General features: G+C 48.3%; 1 protein-coding gene across 2 annotated transcripts in view; it reads left to right on the top strand.

The window, feature by feature from the left end:
* LOC129025975 (P2Y purinoceptor 8) overlaps nt 1-20084 on the top strand; it is a 66250-nt gene extending 46166 nt beyond the window's left edge. The window contains exons 1-2 of one of the 2 annotated variants that reach the window (XM_054473144.1): nt 14468-14568; nt 16185-20084. In XM_054473144.1, coding sequence (XP_054329119.1) covers nt 16209-17288 — 1080 coding nt within the window. In that variant the 5' untranslated portion in view covers nt 14468-14568; nt 16185-16208 and the 3' untranslated portion in view covers nt 17289-20084. Of the gene's footprint in view, nt 1-14467; nt 14569-16184 lie in introns of those variants that run through there. The other variant, XM_054473143.1, reaches the window with a different exon arrangement.
* The last annotated feature ends 6936 nt before the right edge of the window (nt 20085-27020 follow it).

The raw sequence follows: 27020 nt of genomic DNA, 5'->3' as shown, positions 1-27020 counted from the left end.
TAGTTTCTGAGAATGATGGTTTCCAGCTTCATCCATGTCCCTGCAAAGGACATGAACTCATCCTTTTTTTTTTTTTTTTTTTTTTTGAGACAGGGCCTTGCTCTGTCAACCAAGCTGGGAGCAGTGGTGCAATGACCACTCACTGCAGCCTCAAACTCCTGGCCTCAAGAGATCTCTCTGTCTCAGCCTCCTGTGTAGCTTGGACTCCAGGGGTGCGCCACTATGCCCAGCTAATATTTTAAAATTGTTCGTATAGACAAGCTCTCCCTTTTTTTTTTTTTTCAGATGGAGTCTCACTCTGTTGCCCAGGCTGGAGTGCAGTGGCGTGATCTCAGCTCACTGCAACCTCTGCCTCCTGGGTTCAGGCAATTCTACTGGCTCAGCCTCCCGAGTAGCTGGGATTACAGGCGCCCACCACCCCACCCAGCTCATTTTGTATTTTTAGTAGAGATGAGGTTTCATCAGGTTGGCCAGGCTGGTGTCCAACTCCTGACCTCAGGTGATCCGCCCACCTTGGCCTCCCAAAGTGCTGGGATTATAGGCATGAGACACTGTGCCTGGCTAAATTTTGTATTTTTAATAGAGACGAGGTTTCTCCATGTTGACCAAACTGGTCTTGAACTCCTGACCTCATGATCCACCGCCTCAGCCTCCCAAAGTGCTGGGATGACAGGCATGAGACAGACAAGCTCTCACTTTGTGGCCCACGCTGCTTTCTTTTTTTTTTTTTTTTTTTAGACGGCGTCTGGCTTTGTCGCCCAGGCTGGAGTGCAATGGCGCGATCTCGGCTCACTGCAATCTCCGCCTCCTGGGTTGACGCCATTCACCTGCCTCAGCCTCCCGGGACTACAGGAGCCTGCCACCACGCCTGGCTAATTTTTTTATGTTTTTAATAGAGACAGGGTTTCACCGTGTTAGCCAGGATGGTCTCGATCTCCTGACCTGGTGATCCACACGCCTTGGCCTCCCAAAGTGCAGGGATTACAGGCGTGAGCCACCGCGCCCGGCCCCCACGCTGCTTTCAAACTCCTGAGCTCAAGCATTTCTCCTGCCTGGGCCTCCCCAAGTGCTGGAATTATAGGCATGAGCTACTCTGCACCTGGCCACATACTGGTTACCACGTACATGTTTTGAAAATATCTTCTCCCAGTCTGGGACTTCTCATTCCATTCACAATGTCTTTTGCAGACCAGACGTTTTTGGTTTTGTTTTTATTATTATTATTTTTTTTTGAGACAGAGTCTCACTCTGTTGCTCAGGCTAGAGTGCAGTGGCGCAATCTTGGCTCACTGTAACCTCCACCTCCAGGGTTCAAGCGATTCTCCTGCCTCAGCCTCCCAAGTAGCTGGGACTACAGGTACCTGCCACCACACCTGGCTAATTTTTATATTTTTAGTAGAGACGGGGTTTCACCATGTTGGCCAGGCTGGTCTTGAACTCCAGACCGCAGATGATCCACCTACCTCGGCCTCCCAGAGTGCTCAGATTACAGGTGTGAGCCACCGCACCCAGCTCAGACCAACTTAACCCGAACAAAGTCCAACTTTTCAATTATTTCTTTCCCGATGCTGCCTTTGTTCTGGTGTCTAAGAAGTCATCACCAAATCTGAGATCAATTAGATTCTCTTCTCTACTATCTTCTAGAAGTTTTAAAGTTTTGCATGTTCTATTCAGGTCTGTTAGCTGATGCCTGTAATCCCAACCTTTTGAGAGACCAAGGTGGGCGGATTGCTTGAGCCCAGCTGAGATGGCACCACTGCACTCCAGCCTGGGTGACAGTGTGAAACTCTGTCTCAACAACCAAAAAAAGGACAGTGGAGTATTGGCTAAAAGACACACAGATTTAAGCATAGAGAGCCTAGAAATAAAACCACACAAATATAATCAGTTCCTGTGACATATAAATATTTATGGCCAGGCGTGGTGGCTCACGCCTGTAACCCCAGCACTTTGGGAGCCCGAGGAGGGCAGATCACAAGGTCAGGAGATCGAGACCATCCTGGCTAACACGGTGAAACCCCATCTCTACTAAAAATACAAAAAAGTAGCCAGGCGTGGTGGTGGGTGCCTGTAGTTCCAGCTGCTCGGGAGGCTGAGGCAGGAGAATAGAGTGAACCCGGGAGGCGGAGCTTGCAGTGAGCACAGATCGTGCCACTGCATTCCAGCCCAGGCAACAGAGCAAGACTCTGTCTCAAAAGAAAAAAATGTAAATATTTATTACCATCCCATTAACGAGAGAGTCAAAAGGCCCAGCAGACAATGTCTAACAAAGACATCTCCCCAAAGGACACCAGTGGTCAATCAATGTAAAAACATGCCAGCCTGTCTGGGCACAGTGATTCATGCCTGTCACCCCAGCACTTTGGGAGGTTGAGGTGGGCAGATTAGCTGAGGTCAGGAGTTCGAGACCAGCCTGGCCAACATGGTGAAACCCCATCTCTATTAAAAATACAAGAATTGGCCAGGCGCCGTGGCTCACGCCTGTTATCCCAGCACTTTGGGAGACTGAGGCAGCTGGATCACGAGGTCAGGAGATCGAGATCATCCTGGCTAACACGGTGAAACCCCATCTCTACTAAAAATACAAAACATTAGCCGGGCGTGGTGGCGGGTGCCTGTAGTCCCAGCTACTCGGGAGGCTGAGGCAGAAGAATGGTGTGAACCTGGGAGGTGGAGCTTGCAGTGAGCCGAGATCCTGCCACTGCACTCCACCCTGGGTGACACAGTGAGGCTCCATCTCAAAAAAAAAAAAATTACAAGAATTAGCTGGTGTGGTGGAGCACGCCTGTAATCCCAGCTACTCAGGAGGCTGAGGTGGGAGCATTGCTTGAACCCGGGAAGCGTAAGCTGCAGTGAGCCAAGGTCGTGCCACTGCAGTCCAGCTTGAGTGACAGAGGGAAACTCTCACTCAGCCAATTAAAAAAAAAAAAAGAAAGAAAAGAAAGAAACATGTCAACCTCTGTTGCTGTGATGAAAAATATGAGTTGAAACCTCTCACCCTTTAGGCAAGTTGCTGTCACCCTTGTTGATGACGGTATGAGAATGAGTGTTGCCCTTGTCTATTAGCTGTAAGTACATATTGGTGAAATTTATTGGGTGGATATTTGGTGATATTCCCTCTGTTTCTATCTTCTGGAAGGAATTATAGAGAATCAATATAATTTCTTCCTTAAATGTTTGGGAAAATTCATCAGTAAACCCATCTGGGCCTGGAGCCTTTTGTTTGGGAAGGTTATTAAATTATCGATTCAATTTCTTTAAGAGATATAGGCTTACTCAGATTGGCTATTTCTTCTTGTGTGAGTTGTCAGATTGTATCCTTTTGTTCTTTTTGTCTAGGTGATCAATTTTATGGGCACAGAATTTATAATATTTCTTTATGATCTTTTTAGTGTCCATGGGATCTGTAGTGATGTCTCCTCTTTCATTTACAGTATTAGTAACTCGTGTTCTCATTCTTTGTTGTTGTTGTTGTTAGCCTGGCTAGAAGCCTATTACTCTCATTGATTGTTATTTCAAAGAATAAGCCTATGGTTTTGATTTTTGTCTATTGACTTGCTGTTCTCAATTCCGCTGATTTCTGTCCTCTATGGATTTCCTATTTTCAAATCCACTGATTTCTCCTCTAATCAAATATTTATGATTTATTTCTTTCTTCTTCCATTAGATTTAATGCTCTTCTTTTTCTAGTTTCTCGAGGTGGAAACAAATTATTGATTTTAGATCTTACTTCCTTTCTAATACATGCATTCCATTTAAAATATGCACACCCTTCAAATCAGCAGATCTTCTCCTAGAAATCGATCCTAGAAAATGTTCTCACAGATATGCACAAAAATACTTACAGAGGAGTGTGTGTAAGCACAGGCTGAAGCAGAGTTGATCCATCCAAATCCCCTCACTGGGGGGCATATGGTTAGAGACACCACAAGACATTCACAAAGGTGGTGACGGGTGTATGTCCTACTATGCAAAATAAAACTTACCTGTGTCTGAAAGGAGGCTCCGGAGCAAACGAACTCCCAGAGGTTACTTCCAAAGGGAAGTGGGACCTGGAGGGGAGAGATACGAAGACAAACACGAATACAGAGCTCTCTATTTCTCTTTATTCTTTTACTCATAACAAGTGTGTGTGTGTGTTCTGTAATTGAAAGGTCTAAAAATTAAACCAAAGTTGAAAACTCAATGGTGTCTGGAAGTTCAGAAGAGGTTGTATCTGTTTCTGTGGCTGAGGGGACTTGGAATGTGGGAACCTGGAAGTGGTGGTATCAACCCCGGTTTTATTAGGATAAGTTGCAGTTCAGTGGCGAGGGACCACCGGAAAAGCAGACAGCAGGGGGCGGGAGGCTTCTGGTATGTTCCATGATAGTCTTTGCACCCTGAGCCCACCACCTAGCCTTTCTGTTTTCCCAGCCCCTGCTATCTATGGTCACGTAAAAAGATACCTGTGCCGGGCACAGTGGCTCACACCTGCAATCCCAGCACTTTGGGAGGCTGAGGTGGGTGGATCATAAGGTCAGGAGTTCGAGACCAGCGTGGCCAACATGCTGAAACCCCCATCTCTACTAAAAATACAAAAATTAGCTGGGCATCGTGGCAGGCGCCTGTAGTCCCAGCTACTCAGGAGGCTGAGGCAAGAGAATCGCTTGAACCTGGGAGGCGGAGGTTGCAGTGAGCCGAGATCGTGCCACTTCACTCCAGCCTGGACAACAAAGCGAGACTCTGTCTCAAATAAATAAATAAATAAAAGATACCTGTGCCACTTCAGCTTCCCATACTGAAAACGTCCAATTCTCTTCCTACTTTCTCCCTCCCAAAAGGACCTGTCTGTCACCCTACAACCTCTCTGCAATCTCTTATCTACAGTCTGCCTTCTGCAATCTCTCCAGTTTATAGGATCCTTGTTTGCAAAAGATATGTTGGTAATAATTTCTGCTTCCCTGCTGTGCACACACACACACACACACACACACACGCCTGCAAGCGCCATTTTCATTTTAAAAACATTGGTGTCCATCATACAGAGAAATGCTTAGGATTGGAAACAGGAGATACAAATGGAAGGTTCCACATGAGTCAAGAACTTCTCTTTGTCATTGCTTCTGGCCACAGCTGTGACGTCTGACCCCACCCCAGCCCAGGGGCCCAAGAGATGCTTTAGCTCATGTTCCATCTGTCTTCCTGAAGCCCAGGTCTCCTCCTCTGTGATGGGGTGGGAGGTCCGTGACGGCAAGGCAATGAGGGGCACGTGCAGGCATTTTAAGGAATCGCTCTTCATCCATAGCTGGTCACTAACCATGATGAGACCACTGTCCCTTTCCATGACACCAGCTCCTTGCTAAGAACATCTGCCTGGGGTCTTTTCTCTCCCTGAAAGCCTCTTGCAGACATTCTTTGGAAAGTACTCCTGAGCTCTGTGTGTTTGTTGAAGGTTGCTCTTGTCACACAGTTGCTTTAGGGCAGGTTTGTCAGCCTCAGCACTGCTGACATTTCACACCAGATGATCCTCTGTGGTGGGGCCATCCTGTGTACTGTAGGGTGTTGAGCAGTGTCCCTGGGATCTACTCACCAGATGCCAGGAGCATCTTCCCAATTATGATACCTTCCCAATTATGATCATTCACATTTGCAAACCATTGAATGGATAAATAATTGATGCATAGACAAATAATTGATAGATGATTGATGAACACGTATATGTGATTGTTAGATAACTGATACACAGATGATAGATGTAATTAATAGATAATTGATTGATAGGTAATTGATATGAATAGATGACAGATCCATAGAAAGATGATTGATTCATAATTGATAGATGGTAGATATGATTGCTAGATAGATAAGTAATTGATAGAAGATTGATAGGTAGATAGATGATTGATTGATAGATAATTGATATAGATAGATGATAGATCAAGGGTTGCAAGACGATTGTCTGATTGATAGATGATTGATATAGACAGATGATAGATGATGGATGGATGACAGGGGTTAGAGCGACAAATGGATTCATGGATAGACAGATGGTGAATTTCTTCTTTTTTTCTTTTTTTTTTTGAGTTGCAGTCTTGCTCTGTCACCCAGGCTGGAGTGTTATGGCACGATCTCAGCTCACTGCAACCTCCTGCCTCCCAGGTTCAAGGGCTTCTCCTGCCTCAGCCTCCCAAGTAGCTGGAATTAGAGGCGCCCGCCACCACACATGGCTAGTTTTTGTATTTTGAGTAGAGACGGGGCTTCACCGTGTTGGCCAAGCTCGTCTCAAACTCCTGACCTCAGGTGATCCACCCACCTCGGCCTCCCAAAGTGCTGAGATTACAGGTGTGAGCCACTGCTCCAGACCGATGGTGAATTTCTTATGCTCAGGCCAGGTTGTCAACCTCAGCACTGTAGATATTTGAGGCTGGATGCTTCTCTGTGGTGGGGACCCTCCTGTGAACGGTAGGGTGTTGAGCGCCATCCCTGGGCTCCACCCACCAGATCCCGATAGCATCCTTCCTTAAGTTGTGACAACCAGGGGTGTCTCCTACATTTCCAACTATTCTTGAGGGTAGGGGAAGCCTTCTAGGTGACCCTTGTTCTTCTAGACCTGGCATCAGCCGCCTTTGGCTACCTCTTAAACATCTACATGACCCAATATATTTCTTTTTTTTTTTTTTTTTTTTTTTTTTGAGACAGAGTCTCGCTTTGTTGCCCAGGCTGGAGTGCAGTGGCGCGATCTTGGCTCACTGCAAGCTCCGCCTCCTGGATTCACGCCATTCTCCTGCCTCAGCCTCCCGAGTAGCTGGGACTACAGGCACCCACCACCACACCCGGCTGTTTTTTGTTTTTTTTTTTTTTTTGTATTTTTAGTAGAGACAGGGTTTCACCGTGTTAGCCAGGATGGTCTCAATCTCCTGACCTCGTGATCTGCCCACCTCGGCCTCCCAAAGTGCTGGGATTACAGGCGTGAACCACCGCGCCCGGACGACCCATTATAGTTCTAAATTGATATCAAGGACTCTTGCTCAAACACATCTGGGTGCAGTAACAGTGACTCTGAGACCACATTGTAAAATCCTGAACAACCTGGTCATAGGAGGTGTCCTGAAGCTGGATTCTTCCCATGACCCTTGTAGGTCAGCATCAGGTGTACACATGTACCTCCTCCCTCCTGGAGCTGGAAGGGGTCTGATGTCTGGGTCATGGAGAGCTCTGGGCAGCTCCTGTGCCATAGATCCACACGTCGAAGGTCAAGAAGATGTCTTGGCCCCTGCAGGGAGATGCTTGAGCAGGGAGCTCTGAACCTTGCTTCTTTCTCTACCCTAGTTGTTCAGTGCTACCATGGCAGGTGAGGAGAGGGTCCTATGCAACCATTCCTCCTGGGCTTTGGCAAATCACATCATAATCTATATGCTCCACTCTGCTAGTGTTGGACGTTTCTCAACAGTAAGTCAACCAAAGAAAGGGGGACTGGGGGACTGCATGAATACACGTTGTTGTTATTGCTTTGCAGTGCCATCTTTATATCTTCAAGTCTTGATATCCTTGTCTTCCATTGAGTTTCTGAGGCCCTTTGGCTTGTTCCTCATTTCTTTCTCTTATCCCATAATCTTGTGCTTTTCATGCTTTATCTTTCTTTTAAGGTTCTTCCTCTCTTTTATTTGGTATGAGGACGCTTTCTCGAATTTCTTTGAAGTCTGTTGGTTAAAATTTTCCTCTCTTTTCTCGGTGTGTTGGTTTGTGACAGCTGCCATAACTAACTGCCACTAATGTGGTGGCTTAAATAACAGCGATGCATTCTCTCCCCATCCTGGAGACCAGAAGTCTGAGATGAAGGTGTCGGCAGGGTTGGTTCCTCATTAGGGCTCTGAGGGAAAATCTGTTCCAAGCTTTGCTCCAGCTTCTGGTGATTTTCTGGAAACAATTGGCATTTCATGGTGGATAGAAGCATCCATCCATGCATCATCTATTCATCCATCCACCCATCTACCCACCCACCCATCTACCCACTCATCCATCCGTCCACCCATCCATCCACCTACCCATTCACCCACTCATCCATCCACCCATCCATACATCCGCCCATCCATCTACCCATCAACCCATCCACTCATCCACCCACACATCCATCCACCTAAACACTGATCCATCCATCCACCCACCCACCCACCCACTTATCCATCCACCCAGCCATCCATCCACACACCCATACACCTATTCATCTATCCATCCACCCATCTATCCATCCACCCATCCATCTACCCATCCTCATCCATTCATCCTCCATCCACTCACCCATCCTCCCACTCATCCATTTATTCACCCATCCATCCACCCACCCATCCACCTACTTGTCTGTCCATCCACCCATCCATCTACCCATCAACCCATCCATTCATCCACCCACACATCCACCTATCCACTCATCCTCATCCATTCATCCTCCATCCACTCACCCATCCTCCCACTCATCCATTTATTCACCCATCCATCCACCCACCCATCCACCTACTTGTCTGTCCATCCACCCATCCATCTACCCATCAACCCATCCATTCATCCACCCACACATCCACCTATCTAAACACTGATCCATCCATCCACCCATTCACCCACCTACCCACCCATTCACAAACCCACCTACCATTCATCCACCCATCCACCCTCCCATCCACCTACCCATCCATCCACTCATCCATGCATCCATCCATCCACCCACTCATTCATCTATCTACCCATCCATCCACCCATCCATCCACCTACTCATCTATACATCCACCCATCCATCTACCCATCAACCATCAATTCATCCACCCACACATCCACCTATCTAAACACTGATCCATCTATCCACCCATCCATCCAGCCACCCACTCACCCATTCACAAACACACCCACCATTCATCCATCCACCCATCCATCTACCCATCCCCATCCATTCATCATCCATCCATCTACCCATCCACCCACTCATCCATCTATTCACCCATCCATCCACCCACCCATCTACCTACTCATCTATATATCCACCCACCCATACATCCACCCATCAATCTACCCATCAACCCATCAATTCATCCACTCACACATCCACCTATTTAAACACTGATCCATCCATCCACCCATCCACTCACCCACCCACTCACCCATTCACACACCCACCCACCATTCATCCACCCTTCCACCCACCCATCCATCTACCCATCACCATCCATTCATCATCCATCCACCCACTCATCCATCTATCATCAATCACCCATCCATCCACCCACCCATCCACCTACTCATCTATACATCCACCCACCCATCTACACATCAACCCATCAATTCATCCACCCACACTTCCATTCATGTAAACACTGATCCATCCATCTGCCCATCCACCTACCCACTCACTCACCCATTCACAAACCCACCCACCATTCATCCACCCTTCCACCCACCCATCCATCTACCCATCCCCATCCATCCATCCATCCACCCACCCATCCACCTAGTCATCCATCTATCCACCCATCCATCCACCCACCCATCCACCTACTCATCTATACATCTATACATCCACCCATCCATCTATCCACCAACCAATCAATTCATCCACCCACACATCCATTCACGTAAACACTGATCCATCCATCTACCTGTCCACTCACCTACCCACCCACCATTCATCTACACATTCACCCTCCCACCCGCCCACCCATCCATCCACTCAATCCATCCATCCATCCACTCCATCCATCCATCCATCCATCTACCCATCCGTCCACCCATGCACTCAACCACTCACCCACCCATCCATCCATTCATCCATCCATCCACTCACCCATGTACCCATTCATCCACCCATCTATGCATCTACCCATCCATCCACCCACCCATCCATCCGTTTATTCACCCATCTACCCATCCATCCACGCTCATCTCTGTCTTCATCTTCCCATGCCTTCTCTCTGTGTCTGTTCCTAAATTTCTCTTTCTCCTAAGGACACCAGTGAATTTTATTAGGGCCTCTCCCTACTGTATTATGACCACATTTTGACTTCACTAATGACATAGACGCAGGCCCTATTTCTAAGTAAGAAATGGCCATAATAACGAGAGGATCAGCCAGGGTGTGGCCCACGATAACTTCCTCCTACGTAATCAAAGTAGGTAATTGAAGCCAGCGTCTGTTTTGATTGTCTTCCAGCACCACAGCTCCAACAGAGAATGCCATTTGCTGCCTTTGGGGTTGAGGGCCTCCTGAGGCAGCCCTATCAAAAGAACCACAAACTGGGTGGTGCAAACATCCCCAGAAAACCAGAAAGGAGAGCAGACGACAAGCACGGGGCTGGCTTGTGGTTCCTTAGGGCTGGGTCCTCTCACTCCCCTGTGTGTTCAACAGCTGGGACAGCCCCCAGCACTCAGGAAAGAGGGGTGGTTATAGCCAGAAGACAATAGCTGGCAAAAAAGGGTCTGTCACCGGCATGCAATCCCTGCTGCCCACGAGGAGATGACTTTTGTCTCTTTCTCATCCCAACCCTGTAAGGTCCACCCCGAACAAGACTGTAGGATCACTGCACTCAGCATCTGAACCCTTTAGAAAGGGGTTTCCAGGGCTGGGAATGAGGGGAGAACAGCTTTATTCACAATAGCCAAGAATCAGGAACACGCCAGGCGCGGTGGCTCACACCTGTCATCCCAGCACTTTGGGAGGCCGAGGAGAGTGGATCACCTGAGGTCAGCAGTTCGCAACCAGCCTGGTCAACATGGTGAAACCCCATCTCTACTAAAAATACAAAAATTAGCCGGGTGCGGTGGTGCGTGCCTGTAATCCCAGCTACTCCAGAGGCTGAGGCAGGAAAATCACTTGAACCGGGGAAGAGGAGGTTGCCATGGGCAGAGATCACACCATTACACTCCAGCCTGGGAAAAAAGACCAAAACTCCCTCTCAAAAAAAAAAAATTACAAAAAAATTAGCCAGGTGTGGTGGCAGGTTCCTGTAGCCCCAGCTACTTGGGAGGCTGAGGCAGGAGAATTGCTTGAACCCAGGAGGCAGATGTTGCACTGAGCTGAGATTGTGTTACCACACTCCAGCCTGGGCAACAGAGCAAGACTCCATCTCAAAAAAAAAAAAAAAAACCAGAAAGAACCAAAATGTCCATCCACAGGATAGACCACAGAATGTGGTCTATCCACTGAAAGGACTGAAACTCTGACACAGGCTGCAGCGTGGATGAACTTTGAAGACCCCTGGCTCAGTGACAGAAGCTAGACACAAAAGACGACATATTGTAGAATTTTATTCTTATAAAATATCTAGAATAGGCAAATCCACAGAGGCAGGAAGCAGATTTGAGGTTGACAGGGGCTGCGGACAGGAAACAACAGGATTAACAGTTGTGGGGTTCTGAAGGGTTTTTGTTTTGTTTTGTTTTGTTTTGAGATGGAGTTTTGCTTTTGTTGCCCAGGCTGGAGTGCAATGGCGTGATCTTGGCTCACTGCAACCTCTGCTCCCCACCCAGGTTCAAGCGATTCTCCTGCCTTAGCCTCTGGAGTAGCTGGGATTACAGGCACGTGCCACAACACCCTGTTAAATTTTTTTTGTATTTTTAGTAGAGACAGTGTTTCACCACGTTGGGCAGGCTGGTCTCAAACTCCTGACCTCAGATGATCCACCCGCCTCGGCCCCCCAAAGTGATGGGATTACAGACGTGAGCCACCACACCTGGTCCATTTTTGTGTGTGTGTGTGTGTTTTTTTTTTTTTTGTAATTTTAGTAGCAACAGGATTTCACCATGTTGGGCAGGCTGGTCTCGAACTCCTGACCTCAGGTGATCCACCCGCCTTGGCCTCCCAAAGTGCTGGGATTACAGGCGTGAGCCATGATGCCTGGCCAGGTTCTGAGTTTTGTTTAGGAAGAAAAATGGTTCTGGAATTGCATTATGGTGTTGTTTGCACATCTGTGAATACGTTAAAAACCACTGAACTATATGAATGAGTGAAAGCTTATGGTATGTAACTCACATCTTGGTAAAGCTGTTTTTTTGTTTCTTTTGTTTTGAGACAGAGTCTTGCTCTGTTGCCCAGGCTGGAGTGCAGTGGCGCGATCTCGGCTCACTGCAAGCTCCGCCTCCCAGGTTCACGCCATTCTCCTGCCTCAGCCTCCCGAGTAGCTGGGACTCGCCACCACGCCACCACGCCTGGCTAATTTTTTTTTTTTTTTTTTTTTTTTAGTAGAGACGGGGTTTCACCGTGTTAGCCAGGATGGTCTCGATCTCCTGACCTCGTGATCTGCCCACCTCAGCCTCCCAAAGTGCTGGGATTATAGGTGTGAGCCACTGCACCTGGCCGGTAAAGCTGTTTTAAGAAGAAATAAATGAGAGGGCTGGGGGAGATACACACAGACCCTCAAGAGGAGACAAACATTGCTGGATGCATTGCTGCCAGACAGGTGTGCATTTTCCTGCAAAGCATAAGAAAAAGGGTCCAACCTGGCCAGGTGCAGTGGCTCATGCCAGTCATCCCAGCACTTTGGGAGGCTGGGGCTGGTGGATCACCTGAGGTCAGGAATTCAAGACCAGCCTGGCTAACACGGTGAAACTCTTTTTGGGGCTACAAAAAATAAAAAATCAGCCGGGCGTGGTGGTGCATGCCTGTAATCCCAGCTACTCGGGAGGCTGAGGCAGGAGAATCACTTGAAGCAGGGAGGCAGAGGTTGCAGTGAGCCGAGATCACGCCATTGCATTCCAGCCTGAATGACAGACTGCGAAAAGAAAAGAGGGGAGAGGGGAGAGGGAAGGAGAGGAGAGAGGGAAGGAGAGGAGAGAGGGAGGGAGAGGAGAGAGGGAAGAAGAGGGGAGAGGGGAGAGGGGAGAGGGGAGAGAGGGGAGAGGAGAGAAGAGAGAGGAGGGGAGGGTCACACCTACAGCCCCTGAGCGCCCACCTGTGGTCGGTCCATTGCTTCAGACAATTCAGTGCCCAGATATTTCTGGAGAGCCATCTCTGCAGGCCAGACACCGCCAAGAACAACCGTTGTGCTGATTTTCTAAAATTTCCATCCTGCCCCCTCGAGCCTCGGCAGGGCCCAAACCGCAAGCCGGTGCCTCCTGTGTCAGGGCAGCTGGCGTCAGTTAGAGGTAATTTCTTGATTAATCATCTGTGTTGCTCAGCAGTCCTGTCTGTCTGTCTTCCCTGGGGGCTGTCCGGTGGCCACAGGGGACAGACTCGAAATTGCAACAGATCTGGCTGCTAAGAGGCTGCTTGCTGGATCCTCAGACCACACAAGTACAGACATGAGGGTGACTGGGTGAGGCCACCATTCAGGACTTTCAACAGCACATGGTGTTTAAATGTGTGCGAGGCACAGCTGCCTACCTGGAGAGTTAAAGCAACAAGTTCCAGCCCAGGTGTGCTGACTCACGCCTGTAATCCCAATGCTTTGGGAGACCAAGGCAGGAGGACTGCTTGAGGCCAGGAGTTTGAGACCAGCCAGGGCAACATAGCAAACTCCATGTCTGCAAAAAATAAAAATATTAGCTGGGCGTGGTGGCATGAACCTGCAGTCCCAGCTGCTCAGGAGGATTGCTTGAGGCCAGGAGTTTGAGACCAGCCTGGGAAACTAGCAAAACTCCGTATCTATAAAAAATAAAAATATAAGCTGGGCATGGTGGTCATCTCACCTGTAGTCCCAGCTACTCAGGAGGCTGAGGCAAGAGGATTGCTTGAGGCCAGAAGTTTGAGACCAGCCTCAGAAACACAGCAAAACTCAGTATCTACAAAAAATAAAAATATTAGCTGGGCATGGTGGTATGAACCTGCAGTCCCAGCTAGTCAGGAGGCTGAGGCAGGAGGATTGCTTGAGGCCAGGCGTTGAAGGCTGCAGTGAGTTACGTTTGCACCACTGCCCTCCAGCCTGGGCAACAAGGCAAGACCCCATCTCTATAAAACAAACAAACAAAAACAAACAAACAAAAGAACAATTCCAGGGCCCCCCTGTTTCCAGCTGTGTCCCCTTTACATTCTCAAAATAAAAATAGTGTCCCTTTGACAGACACTTTTTCATCATCAGTTGATGGATAAAGCGTCTCTCCTTCCAGACGTCCCCCACGGCCACACCAAGCAGAACCCCAAGAAGCAAGGGTCTGCTTTTCCTCCTGAAGCCATAGGTGGCTGGCGGTGCCCAGCTGGCCGTGGGGGGCGGTGCTGACTCGTGCATAACCATAGGTTTCACACCTGGGCACATACCGGCGGGGCAGAAAACTTCTCCCTGAAACTGAAACGAAAATTCTGGGCCATTTTAAAACCAGTTTGAGGAAGCTGTTTGTACAGTAGTTGGTAAGAAGTCACAGGTCTCCTCTGGAGGAAGAAAGAGCAGGATGGAGCTGTGGGTTGACATGGGTGTTAAAAGCTAGAAAGACTTTGGAGGCTGTGGGTTCGTCTCCTGGCACTCGGATTGTGTGTTTTCTGCTGATAGACGCTTTGTGGGAGGATGTCCCCAGACTAATGCTCCTGGGGTGTCAAGAATTCCCATTAAGATCCCCCTGGGGGCTGACAGTGGCCTTGTGGTTTCCATCCACGGGGGACACGGAGTGAGTCGTGAGGTTTGTATGACAATGCGTTCAACCTGCCCAGGGCAGCCACGAGCCCCACTGTGGATCTTCTAAGAGTCTCAGCCTCTGACATGGGCCAAGGTCTCCAATGACCTCCCTGATCCAAGGAAGGAGGGGATGGGGGGGGGGAGGGAAGGAAGGATGGGAGGAAGGAAGGGAGGAAAGAGAGACGGAGGGAAGGAGGGAAGAGAAGGAAGGATGGGAGGGAGGAAGGAGGGAAAGGCGGGAGGGAGGGAGAGAGGGAGGGAGGGAGAGAGGGAAGGAGGGAGGAAGGAAGGAAGGAAGGGAGGAAGGTAGGAAAGAGAGAGGGAGGGAGGGAAGGAAGGAAGGAGGGAGGGAGGGAAGAGAAGGAAAGATGGGAGGAAGGAAGGGAAGGAGGGAGGAAGGGAGGAAAGAGAGATGGAGGAAAGGAAGGAACGAAGGAGGGAGGGAGGGAAGAGAAGGAAGGAAGGAAGCAATGAAGGGAGGAAGGGAGGAAAGAGGGAGGGAGGGAGGGAAGGAACGAAGGAGAAACGGAGGGAAGAGAAGGAAGGATGGGAGGAAGGAAGGAGGGAAAGGCCGGAGGGAGGGAGAGAGGGAAGGAGGGAGGAAGGAAGGAAAGAAGCAAGGCAGGGAGGAAGGGAGGAAAGAGAGAGGGAGGGAGGGAAGGAAGGAAGGATGGGAGGAAGGAAGGAGGGAAGGGAGGAAGGGAGGAAAGAGAGGGAGGAAGGAAGGAAGGAGGGAGGGAGGGAAGAGAAGGAAGGATGGGAGGAAGGAAGGAGGGAAAGGCCGGAGGGAGGGAGAGAGGGAAGGAGGGAGGAAGGAAGGAAAGAAGCAAGGCAGGGAGGAAGGGAGGAAAGAGAGAGGGAGGGAGGGAAGGAAGGAAGGATGGGAGGAAGGAAGGAGGGAAGGGAGGAAGGGAGGAAAGAGAGATGGAGGGAAGGAAGGAAGGAGGGAGGGAGGGAAGAGAAGGAAGGATGGGAGGAAGGAAGGAGGGAAAGGAGGGAAGAAGGAAAGAAGGAAGGAAGGAAGGAAGGGAGGAAAGAGAGAGGGAAGAAGGAAGGAAGGAGGGAGGGAGGGAAGAGAAGGAAGGATGGGAGGGAAGGAGGAAAGAAAGGAGGGAGGGAAGGAAGGAGAGAGGAGAAAGAGGAAAGACAGAAGGAAGGTAGGAAGCAAGGGGAAAGGGAGGAAGGGAGGGAAAGAAGGAAGGAGGGAAGGAAGAAAGGAGGGAAGAAAGGAAGGGAAGGAAGGAAGAAAGAAGAGAAGGAATGGAGGGAGGGAGTGAGGGAAGGAAGGATGGGAAGAAGGGAGGGAGGAGAAAAGAAAGGAAGGGAATGAGGGAGGGAAGGAAGGAGGGAAGAAGAGAAGGAAGGAGAGAGGAGGAAGGAAGAAGAAAGGGGAGAAGACAGGAAAGCAGAAGAGAATGACAGACGGTGAAGAAAGGAGGCGGAGAGGGAGGGAAGGAAGGAGGAGAGGGAAGGAGGAAATAAGGGAGGGAGGGATGGAGGAGACAGGAGACCCTGCTAAAGCATTTCCCCCGCCTTGGTCCCCGGGGAGCGGCGCTCAGGAGCCCTCCCGACAGCCACCTCCTCACCTGCGCCCCTGATCCGTGCACCCTTCCCTTGCAGAGCCCGGGCGAGGATCCCTCCAGGATGCAGGTCCCGAACAGCACCGGCCCGGACAACGCGACTCTACAGATGCTGCGGAACCCGGCGATCGCGGTGGCCCTGCCCGTGGTGTACTCGCTGGTGGCGGTGGTCAGCATCCCGGGCAACCTCTTCTCTCTGTGGGTCCTGTGCCGGCGCATCGGGCCCAAATCCCCGTCGGTCATCTTCATGATCAACCTGAGCGTCACGGACCTGATGCTGGCCAGCGTGTTGCCTTTCCAAATCTATTACCATTGCAACCGCAACCACTGGGTATTCGGGGTGCTGCTTTGCAACGTGGTGACCGTGGCCTTTTACGCAAATATGTATTCCAGCATCCTCACCATGACGTGTATCAGCGTGGAGCGCTTCCTGGGGGTCCTGTACCCGCTCAGCTCCAAGCGCTGGCGGCGGCGTCGTTACGCGGTGGCCGCGTGTGCAGGGACCTGGCTGCTGCTCCTGACCGCCCTGTCCCCGCTGGCGCGCACCGATCTCACCTACCCGGTGCACGCCCTGGGCATCATCACCTGCTTCGACGTGCTCAAGTGGACGATGCTCCCCAGCATGGCCATGTGGGCCGTGTTCCTCTTCACCATCTTCATCCTCCTGTTCCTCATCCCGTTCGTGATCACCGTGGCTTGTTACACGGCCACCATCCTCAAGCTGTTGCGCACGGAGGAGGCGCACGGCCGGGAGCAGCGGAGGCGCGCGGTGGGCCTGGCCGCGGTGGTCTTGCTGGCCTTTGTCACCTGCTTCGCCCCCAACAACTTCGTGCTGCTGGCGCACATCGTGAGCCGCCTGTTCTACGGCAAAAGTTACTACCACGTGTACAAGCTCACGCTGTGTCTCAGCTGCCTCAACAACTGTCTGGACCCGTTTGTTTATTACTTTGCTTCCCGGGAATTCCAGCTGCGCCTGCGGGAATATTTGGGCTGCCGCCGGGTGCCCAGAGACCCCCTGGACACGCGCCGCGAGAGCCTCTTCTCCGCCAGGACCACGTCCCTGCGCTCCGAGGCCTGTGCGCACCCGGAGGGGCTGGAGGGAGCCCCCAGGCCCGGCCTCCAGAGGCAGGAGAGCTTGTTCTGAGTCCCGGGGGCGCAGCTTGGAGAGCCGGGGGCGCAGCTTGGAGATCCAAGGGCGCATGGAGAGGCCACGGTGCCAGAGGTTCAGGGAGAACAGCTGCATTGCTCCCAGGCACTACAGAGGCCGGGTGGGGAAGGGTCTCCAGGCTTCACTCAGGATACAGAAACAAGCAAAGCCCAGCAGTGCACAGGGCGCTTTGTTATCCTGCAGAGAGTACCTCTGCCTCTCTCTGCCGCGGGACGGCTTGTGCCACCATGCCTGGCTAATTTTTGTATTTTTTTAAATAGAGCCGGGGTGTCACCCCCGAGCTCCTTAGACACTCCTTCTCACACCTGTCCATACCCGAGCGTGGATATTCAACCAGCCCCACTGCGTCCCCGACTCGGTTTCTGGGTATCCTCCCTGGGCGACCTGCGAGCCCCATTCCCAGCTCTTCTCCTTGCTGATATCCTCCCTTAGCTGTGGTTCTGGCCTTCTCCGTTCTCCTCCAGGGGTTCTGGTCTCCGTAGCCTGGTGCACACCGAAATTTCTGTTTATTTCACTCAGCAGCACTGTGGGTTGCAGTGTTTGGAATTCTTCTTTCAGAGGAGCACCTGGGACTCCTGCAAGTCAGCTACTCTCCGTCCCCACTTCCTCCCCACACACACACACACACACACCCCACCCCCCCAACCCTGGAGCTGACCAAGGTGATTTTTGGCACAGTTGTTCTGACCTGGCTTGGTGGGACCCCACCCCTATTCTGCTTCTGTGTATCCCTGATAGAGAAGGAGGTCCCATCAAGCCCCTGGAACACACTCAGGCCTCCCTGACTCAGGACAAGGACCACAGGAGGCACAGGTGTGGAAAGGAGGCTCCGTGAGATGGGCCCCAGCCCGTCCCAACTCAACAGTGCAGCTTGATTTGGGAGTTCCACACCTCCTGCCCATTCTCTGCGTCCTTTTCCCCCACGGAGAGCCTCAGCCATGGCAAGTCCATCCGGAGTCCGGGGAGCAGACAACTGGCCTGACCCATGAGACCGTTTGGAGACCAAGCAGCAGATGTAGGTGTGGACCCCAGGAACCTACAGTGGTGTCAGCCGCTGAGCCCCCTCCATGCTGTGTGGGTGGTGAGCAGGCTGTGTCTTTGTCTTTCTTCTTCTGCAAGGGGTGTGCCTGCACCAGCCCCAAGACCTGAGCTGGTTTAGTGCAAAGAAGAGCTCTGACTCCCCATGGGTGTGGGAACATCACATGGAGTTGGATCCCAGGCTCTCTTGGGTGAGAAAGACCATTCTGGAGGTGGGAATGGGAGAGCTGCCTGTCTGCCCAGGGGCTCTGCGTCTCCATAGTGGGTGGCCTTGGATGTCCAGCCCCTCCCTTTCTGTGCACTGGGGACACTGATGGAGGCTGAAGCTGCTGTTCAGAGGCCCTCTATTGGTGCCTCTCTCCTGCTGTCATCACTATGGCAGGAAAACAGAGATGGTTTAGTAATGAATTATCATTCCCAAAACCCGTGTCCACCTGGAACATCACGATGGGACCATGTTTGAAAATCGGGTCTTTACAAATGTAATTAAGTAATGGGCCCAATCCAGTGTCCCTATGAGAGACGGAAGAGGAGACACAGACACAAAGGAGGAGGCCACATAAAGACAGAGGCAGAGACTGCAGCGATGCGGCCACAAGCCCAGGGATGCCTGGAGTCCCCAGGAGCTGGGAGAGGCAGGAAGCATCCTCCCCTAGAGTCTCTGGAGGGAACTGGATATAATTGTAGTGGATTGAATAGTGGCCCCCAGAAACATTTGTCCCTATCTAATGCTCAGATTCTGTGAGTAAGACCTTATTTGGAAATAGGGTCTTTGCAGATGCGATTAAGTTAAGGACCTTGAGATTGGATCATTCTGGATTAAGGCGGGCCCTAAATGCAATGACAGGTGTCCTTCTAAGACACAGAAGAGGAGACACAGACACAGAGGAGGAGGCCACGTGGAGATGGAGGCAGAGACTGGAGTGATGCAGCCACAAGCCCAGGGACACCTGGAGCCCCCAGGAGCTGGGAGAGGCAGGAAGGATCCTCTCCTAGAGCCTCCAGGGGGAACTGGAGGATGCGTAAGAGACCCAGAACTTCCACAGAAGGAGGAAAATTAACCTCCTACTTCTCTAGACTGTTCCAAAGCTGAACCCTAGAAAGCAAAGCTGATACAGAAGCATCCAGGACAGAAAGTCCTCAGTCAGCAACAGACCCCGCAGGAGCACAGGCCGCAAGTGCTGAGCGTGGGCCTTGGGTGTGTCTCATGGGGGAAAAAAAAAACCGTGAAAAACCTCAGAGTAGCAACTTCACAGCAACATACGGACGATCCCTAAACTGCCTTGTAAACAAAAATGAGAGCTGTGTCAGAGGAAGCCGAGACAATATCCTTCCTCGACAACGTGCGAGAACCCTGATGTCCCCCAGCAAATGAAGACGTTGCAAGCAGGCAAAATGCATCGATTTTTTTTTCTCTCAGTATGATGATTTTTGCAGCCACTTGGCTATGGAGAGCAGCCGACACCCCCTCTTACAGCCGTGGATGTTTCCTGGAAGCTGACTCAGTCTGTTCACTGGCTGAGCTTTGAGTGAAAAGATAACACAGGTCTATTGACTCACACACATGTTTTAAGATGGAAAACTTTACTTCTGTTCTTGGCAGGACGTGGAGAGAGGAAGGTATTCCAAAAAGTCTCAGCCTCCATCAAGGCGTGGCGTCTCATGCCGGTAATCCCAGCACTTTGGGAGGCCCAGGCGGGAGGACTGATTGAGTCCGGGAGTTCAAGGGCCAACCTAGGCAATGCAGTGAGACCCTATCTCTGTAAAAAATAAAAATAAAACATAAAAAAAACCATGAGCTTTGATGCTGCTTCTATTTTTTCCCAGTGCACAGGGCAAATGTGTTTCTGTCTCTGATTTCTGCAGGACTTGCATTTTAAACACACATCCCATTTTATGCTGGATCCAATGTCTTATCCTCTTCATAGGCTCCTTGTCTTGGTCCGTTTATCCTGCTGGAAACAAACAAAAAAACAAACAAACAAACAAAACACCATTGCATAACTCAGAGATCTCTAGAGGGACAGAACTAATAAGATAGATAGATAGATAGATAGATAGATAGATAGATAGATAGAGGGTAGATTAGATAGATAGATAGAAGATAGACTAGATAGATAGATAGATAGTAGATAGATTAGATAGATAGATAATAGATTAGATAGATAGTAGATAGATTAGATAGATAATAGATTAGATAGATAGTAGATAGATTAGATAGACAGTAGATAGATTAGATAGATAGTAGATAGATTAGATGGATAGATAGATAGATAGATAGATAGATAGATAGATAGTAGATAGATAGATAGTACATAAATAGTAGATAGATTAGATAGACAGATAGATAGTAGATAGATTAGATAGTAGATACATTAGATAGATAGATAGAAGATAGATTAGATATATAGATAGTAGATAGATTAGATAGATAGATTAGATAGATAGTAGATAGATTAGATAGATGACAGATAGATAGATGATAGATAGATAGATAATAGATTAGATAGTAGATAGATTAGATCAATAGATAGATAGTAGATAGATTAGATAGATAGTAGATAGATTAGATAGATAGATAGTAGATAGATTAGATAGATAGTAGATAGATTAGATAGTAGATGGATTAGATAGATAGATAGTACATAGATTAGATAGATAGTAGATAGATTAGATAGATAGTAGATACATTAGATAGATAGATAGATAGATAGATAGATAGATAGATAGATAGATAGAAGATAGATTAGATATATAGATAGTAGATAGATTAGATAGATAGTAGATAGATTAGATAGATGATAGATAGATAGATAGATAGTAGATAGATTAGATAGATGATAGATAGATAGATGATAGATAGATAGATAGAGGAGTTTCAGGCCGGGCACAGTGGCTCACACCTGTAATCCCAGCACTTTGGGAGGCCGAGGCAGGCGGATCACCTGAGGTCAGGAGTTCAAGACCAGCCTGACCAACATGGTGAAACCCCATCTCTACTAAAAATATAAAAATTGGCTGGGCGTGGTCGTGTGCACCTGCAATCCCAGCTACCTGGGAGGCCGAGACAGGAGAATTGCTTGAACCTGGGAGGCGGAAGTTGCAGTGAGCAGAGATCGCTCCACTGCACTCCAGCCTGGGTGACAGAGTGAGACCCCATCTCAAAAATAAATAAATAAAAATAAATAAATAAATAAAGGGAAGTTTATTGAGTATTAACTCACACGATCACAAGCTCCCACAATAGGCCGTCTGAAGGCTGAGGAGCAAGAAGAGCCAGTCCCAGTCCCAAAACTGAAGAACTTGGAGTCATATGTTCAAGGGCAGAAAGCATCCAGCACGGGAGAAAGACGGAGGCTGGGAGGCTAGGCCCATCTCTCCTTTTCACATTTTTCTGCCTGCTTATATTCTAGCCTCGTTGGCAGCTGATTAGATGATGCTCACCCAGATTAAGGGGTGGGGGGCCTGCCTTTCCCAGTTCACTGACTCAAATGTTCATCTCCTTTGGCAACACCCTCACAGACACACCCAAGATCAATACTTTGCATCCTTCAATCCAGTCACGTTGACACTTGGTATTAACCATCACAACCATCAGCTGGGTGGCTTACAAACAATAGACATTGCTTGCTCACAGTTCTAGAGGCTGGGGCCGGGTGTGGTGGCTCACGCCTGTAATCCCAGCACTTTGGGAGACGGAGGTGGGCGGATCATGAGGTCGGGAGTTCAAGACCAGCCTGGCCAACGTGGTGAAACCCCGTCTCTACTAAAACTACAAAAATCAGCCGGGCATGGTGGCGGGCACCTGTAATCCCAGCTACTAGGGAGGCTGAGGCAGGAGAATCGCTTGAACCCGGGAGGCGGAGGTTGCAGTGAGCTGAGATCGTGCCACTGCACTCCAGCCTGGGTGACAGAGTGAGACTCCGTCTCAAAAAAAAAAAAAAAAAAGATAGACAAATGGATAGATGATAGATGAATAGATAGATACATACATGGGTAGATAGATGATAGATTGATAAATGGATGATAGGAGATAGATAGATAGATAGATGAATGATAGGTAGATGATAGATTGATAGATGATAGATGAATATATAGATGATGGATAGATGGATAACAGATTGATGATGGAAAGATAGATAGATGGATAGAAGATAGATAATAGATTGATGATGGAAAGATAGATGGGTAGATGGATAGAAGATAGATGATAGATAGATAGATAGATAGATAGATAGATAGATAATAGATGGATAGTTATACAGACGATAGATAGATGGATACATAGATAAACAGAATGGATGGATAGATAGATAATAGATGATAGCTAGATAGATGATAGGTAAATAATGGATACACAGATGGATAATAGATACATAGACAACATAAGAGGGGGGATAAATGATAGATGAGATAGGTAGGTAGATACAATAGATAGATGATAGGTAGGTAGAATAGATAGAAAGATAGACGATAGATAGATGGGTAGATTGATGGGTAGATCTAATGATAGATGATAGATACATAGATGATAGATTGACAGATGATAGATAGACAGATGAATGATAGATAAATGATAAAACATAGATACATAGATGGATAGATTGATAGATGATAGACAAATGATAGATACATAGATACATAGATGGATAGATATATAGATAGACAGATAGATGATAGACAGATACATACATACATACAGATGGATAGATACATAGATAGATGATAGATAGATACATACATAGATGGATAGATAGATGATAGACAGATATATACATACATACGTACATAGATGGATACATAGATGATAGATACATACATAGATGGATACATAGATGATAGATAGACAGATACATACATAGATAGATAGATGGATAGATAGATATAGATACATACATAGATAGGTGGATAGATAGATGATAGATACATACATAGATAGATGGATAGATAGATGATAGATACATACATATATACATAGATGGATAGATAGATGATAGATACATACATAGACAGATAGATAGATAGATGATAGACAGACACATATATAGATAGACGGATAGATAGACAGATGATAGATACATACATAGACGGATAGGTAGATGATAGACAGATACATACATACATACATAGATGGATAGATACATAGATGATAGATAGATACATACATAGATAGATGGATAGATACATAGATTGATAGATGATAGATAAACAGATACATACATACATACATAGATGGATAGATACATAGATGATAGACAGATACATACATACATACATACATACATGGATAGATACATAGATAGATGATAGATTGACAGATACATACATACATAGACAGATGGATACATACATAGATGATAGATAGATACATACATACATAGATGGATAGATAGATGATAGATACATACATACATAGATAGATGGATAGATACATACATACGTAGATAGATGGATAGATACATAGATAGATGATAGATACATACATACATACATAGATGGATAGATAGATACATACATACATACATAGATGGATGGATAGAGAGATACATAGATATTATGGCTAAATAGATGGAAGGGTAATAGATAGATACATAGACAAGATAGATGGATACATGATAGATGAACAGCTGGATAAATGATGGATAACATGGATACATAGATGGATGATAGATAGACAAACCCTCTCATGCTAACTCAGGGTTCCTCCACCTCAGCACAGCTGACATTTGGGGCTGGAGGACTCTCTGTGGTGGGGCCATCCTGGGCACTGTAGGGTGTTGAGCAGAGACCCTGGGCTCCACCCACCAGATGGGAGCAGCACCCCCGCACTGCATGCACACCCCCAGATGTGACGGCCAAAAATATCTTCAGACATTGCCAGGTGTCTCTTGGACGGTAGGATCTCCTCAGTTGGTGGCAACTGAATCACACAAAACCCACACACATGCACACATTTGAAAATCTTTGAACCTCCAACCATGCAATGCTGGCTCAATGCAAAACAGAACGTTAAGGAGGGAAGCCCGGCCTGGTGGGACGGGGTGTATGAGTTTGCTGAGGTTGCCATAGCAAAGTCCTGTACGCTGTACAGCTTAAACAACAGACGTTGATTCTCCCACAGTCCTGGAGGCTGGAGGTCTGAGATCCAGGTGTGGGCAGGGCTGGATCCTCCTGAGGCCTCTCTCCTGGGCTTGGAGATGCCGTCTTCTCCGTGTGTCCTCACAGGGTCGTCCCTCCATGTGTGTCTGTGTCTTCAGCTCCTCTTCTCATCTTATGAGATGTCTTAGTCCATTGCAGGCTGCTATCACAGAATACCATAGACTGGGTTGCTTATTAACGACAGGCATTGGCCGGGCACGGTGGCTCACGCCTGTAATCCCAGCACTTTGGGAGGCCAAGGCGGGTGGATCATGAGGTCAGGAGATCGAGACCATCCTGGCTAACATGGTGAAAACCCGTCTCTACTAAAAAATAGAAAAAAAATTAGCCAGGCATGGTGGTGGGTGCCTGTAGTCCCAGCTACTCGGGAGGATGAGGCAGGAGAATGGTATGAACCCAGGAGGCGGAGCTTGCAGTGAGCCCAGGTGGCGCCTCTGCACTCCAGCCTGGGTGACAGAGTGAGACTCTGTCTCAAAAAGAAACAAACAAACAAAACAAAACAAACAAATAAAAAACAGGCATTGGCCAGGCACAGTGGCTCATGCCTGTAATTCCAGCATTTTGGGAGGCTGAAGTGGGTGGATCACCTGAGGTCAGAAGTTCAAGACCAGCCTGGCAAATATGGAGAAATCCCATCTCTACTAAAAAATACAAAAAATTAGCCGGGTGTGGTGGCGGTCCCAGATACTTGGGAGGCTGAGGCAGGAGAGTCACTTGAACCTGAGAGGTGGAGGTTGCAGTGAGCCGAGATTGTGCCACTGCACTCCAGTCTGGGTGACAGAGCAAGAGTCAGTCTAAAAAAAGAAAAAAAAAAAAGCAAAGAAAGATCTGAAAGTCACTGAAGGGTACATTGAGAGCAGGAGGAGGCTGCAGTAGCCAGGGCTTCAGAGCAGTTAAAGCTCTGCCTGCTGGGGTTGCAATGATGTGGCCGTAATGGAGAACTTACAGGGATAAATACAGGCGTGTTAAAGGCTGCTGGACCTCATCTCTGGTTAGCACTCCTTCTGGAATGCTGGTATGGAGGACCGGGTTGATTCGTTTCTTCCCATAGATATCTCCACCTGGTGAATGGCACCTTATTTGGAAATAGGGTCCTCACATGTGCAATTAGTTCATGATTTCAAGATATCACGCTGGATTAAGGTGGACCCTAAGTCCAATGACAGGTGTCCTTTTAAGAGACAGAAGAGGAGACACAGACACAGAGGATAAGGACACATGGAGACGGACGCAGAGACTACAGCGATGCGGCCACAAGCCCAGAGATGCCTGGAGCCCCCAGGAGCTGGAAGAGGCAGGAAGGATCCTCTCCTAGAGCCTCAAGAAGGAAACAAACACAATTGCAATGGTTTAGATGGTGAGCTCCAAACAATATGTCCATGTCCTAAGGCCCAGAACCTGGCAATGAGACCTCATTTGGAAAAAGGATCTTTGCAGATGTGATTAACAATCTGGAGATGAGATCATCCTGGAGAAGGATGGGCCCTAAACACAATGACAGGTGTCCTTGTAAGAGACAGAAGAGGAGACACAGACACAGAGGAGAAGGACACATGGAGACGGATGCAGAGACTACAGCGATGCAGCCACAAGCCCAGGGATGCCTGGAGCCCCCAGGAGCTGGAAGAGGCAGGAAGGACCCGCCCCTAGAGCCTTCAGAGGGAGCGTTGCCCTGCCTATTCCTTGATTTCTAATGTCTGGCCTCCAGAGCTGTAATACAATTAATTTTTTGCTGTTTTAAGCCCCAGGGTTTTGAGTGACAGTTACCAGCAACCCCCACTCTAGGTCACTAAACCCTCCAGCTTTGCCTGTACCCGTGTAGGAAGTGGCAGCTTTCACTTCATCTTCTATAGAGAATTACTGTAATTTCCTTTGCTATTTTTCTTTATGATTTAATATCTCACCCGCAGCTGGGCCCAGTGGCTCACACCTGTAATCCCAGCACTTTGGGAGGCTGAGTCGGGTGGATCACCTGAGGTCAGAAGTTCAAGACCAGCCTGGCCAACACAGCGAAATCCCATCTCTACTAAAAATACAAAAATTAGCCCGGTGTGATGGCAGGTGCCTGTAATCCTAGCTACTCAGGAGGCTGAGGCAAGAGAATCGCTTGAACCTGGGAGGTGGAGGTTGCAGTGAGATGAGATTGCACCATTGCACTCCAGCCTGGGCGACAGAGTGAGACTCAGTCTCAAAAAACAAAGAAAGAAAAGAAAAGAAAAGAAAAAAAGAAAAGAAAAGAAAAGAAAAGAAAAGAAAAGAAAGGAAGAAAGGAAGAAAGGAAGAAAGAAAGAAAGAAAGAAAGAAAGAAAGAAAGAAAGAAAGAAAGAAAGAAAGAAAGAGGAAGGAAGGAAGAAAGAAAGAAAACAAACAAACGAAAACCTTCACCTGCATGGAGTTTATGTTATATACAGTAGTTTGTAAACTTGTGATTCTTTCTATTGCTTCAAAACGAAGAAAGTTACTTCTCCAAAATTCTGAAATGTGAATCTATGTGCTTTTTAAAATTTTTTT

The sequence above is a fragment of the Pongo pygmaeus genome, chromosome X (genome assembly GCF_028885625.2).
Source record: "Pongo pygmaeus isolate AG05252 chromosome X, NHGRI_mPonPyg2-v2.0_pri, whole genome shotgun sequence".
Taxonomy (NCBI): Eukaryota; Metazoa; Chordata; class Mammalia; order Primates; family Hominidae; genus Pongo; species Pongo pygmaeus.
This window is presented reverse-complemented; position numbering and strand designations above follow the sequence as displayed.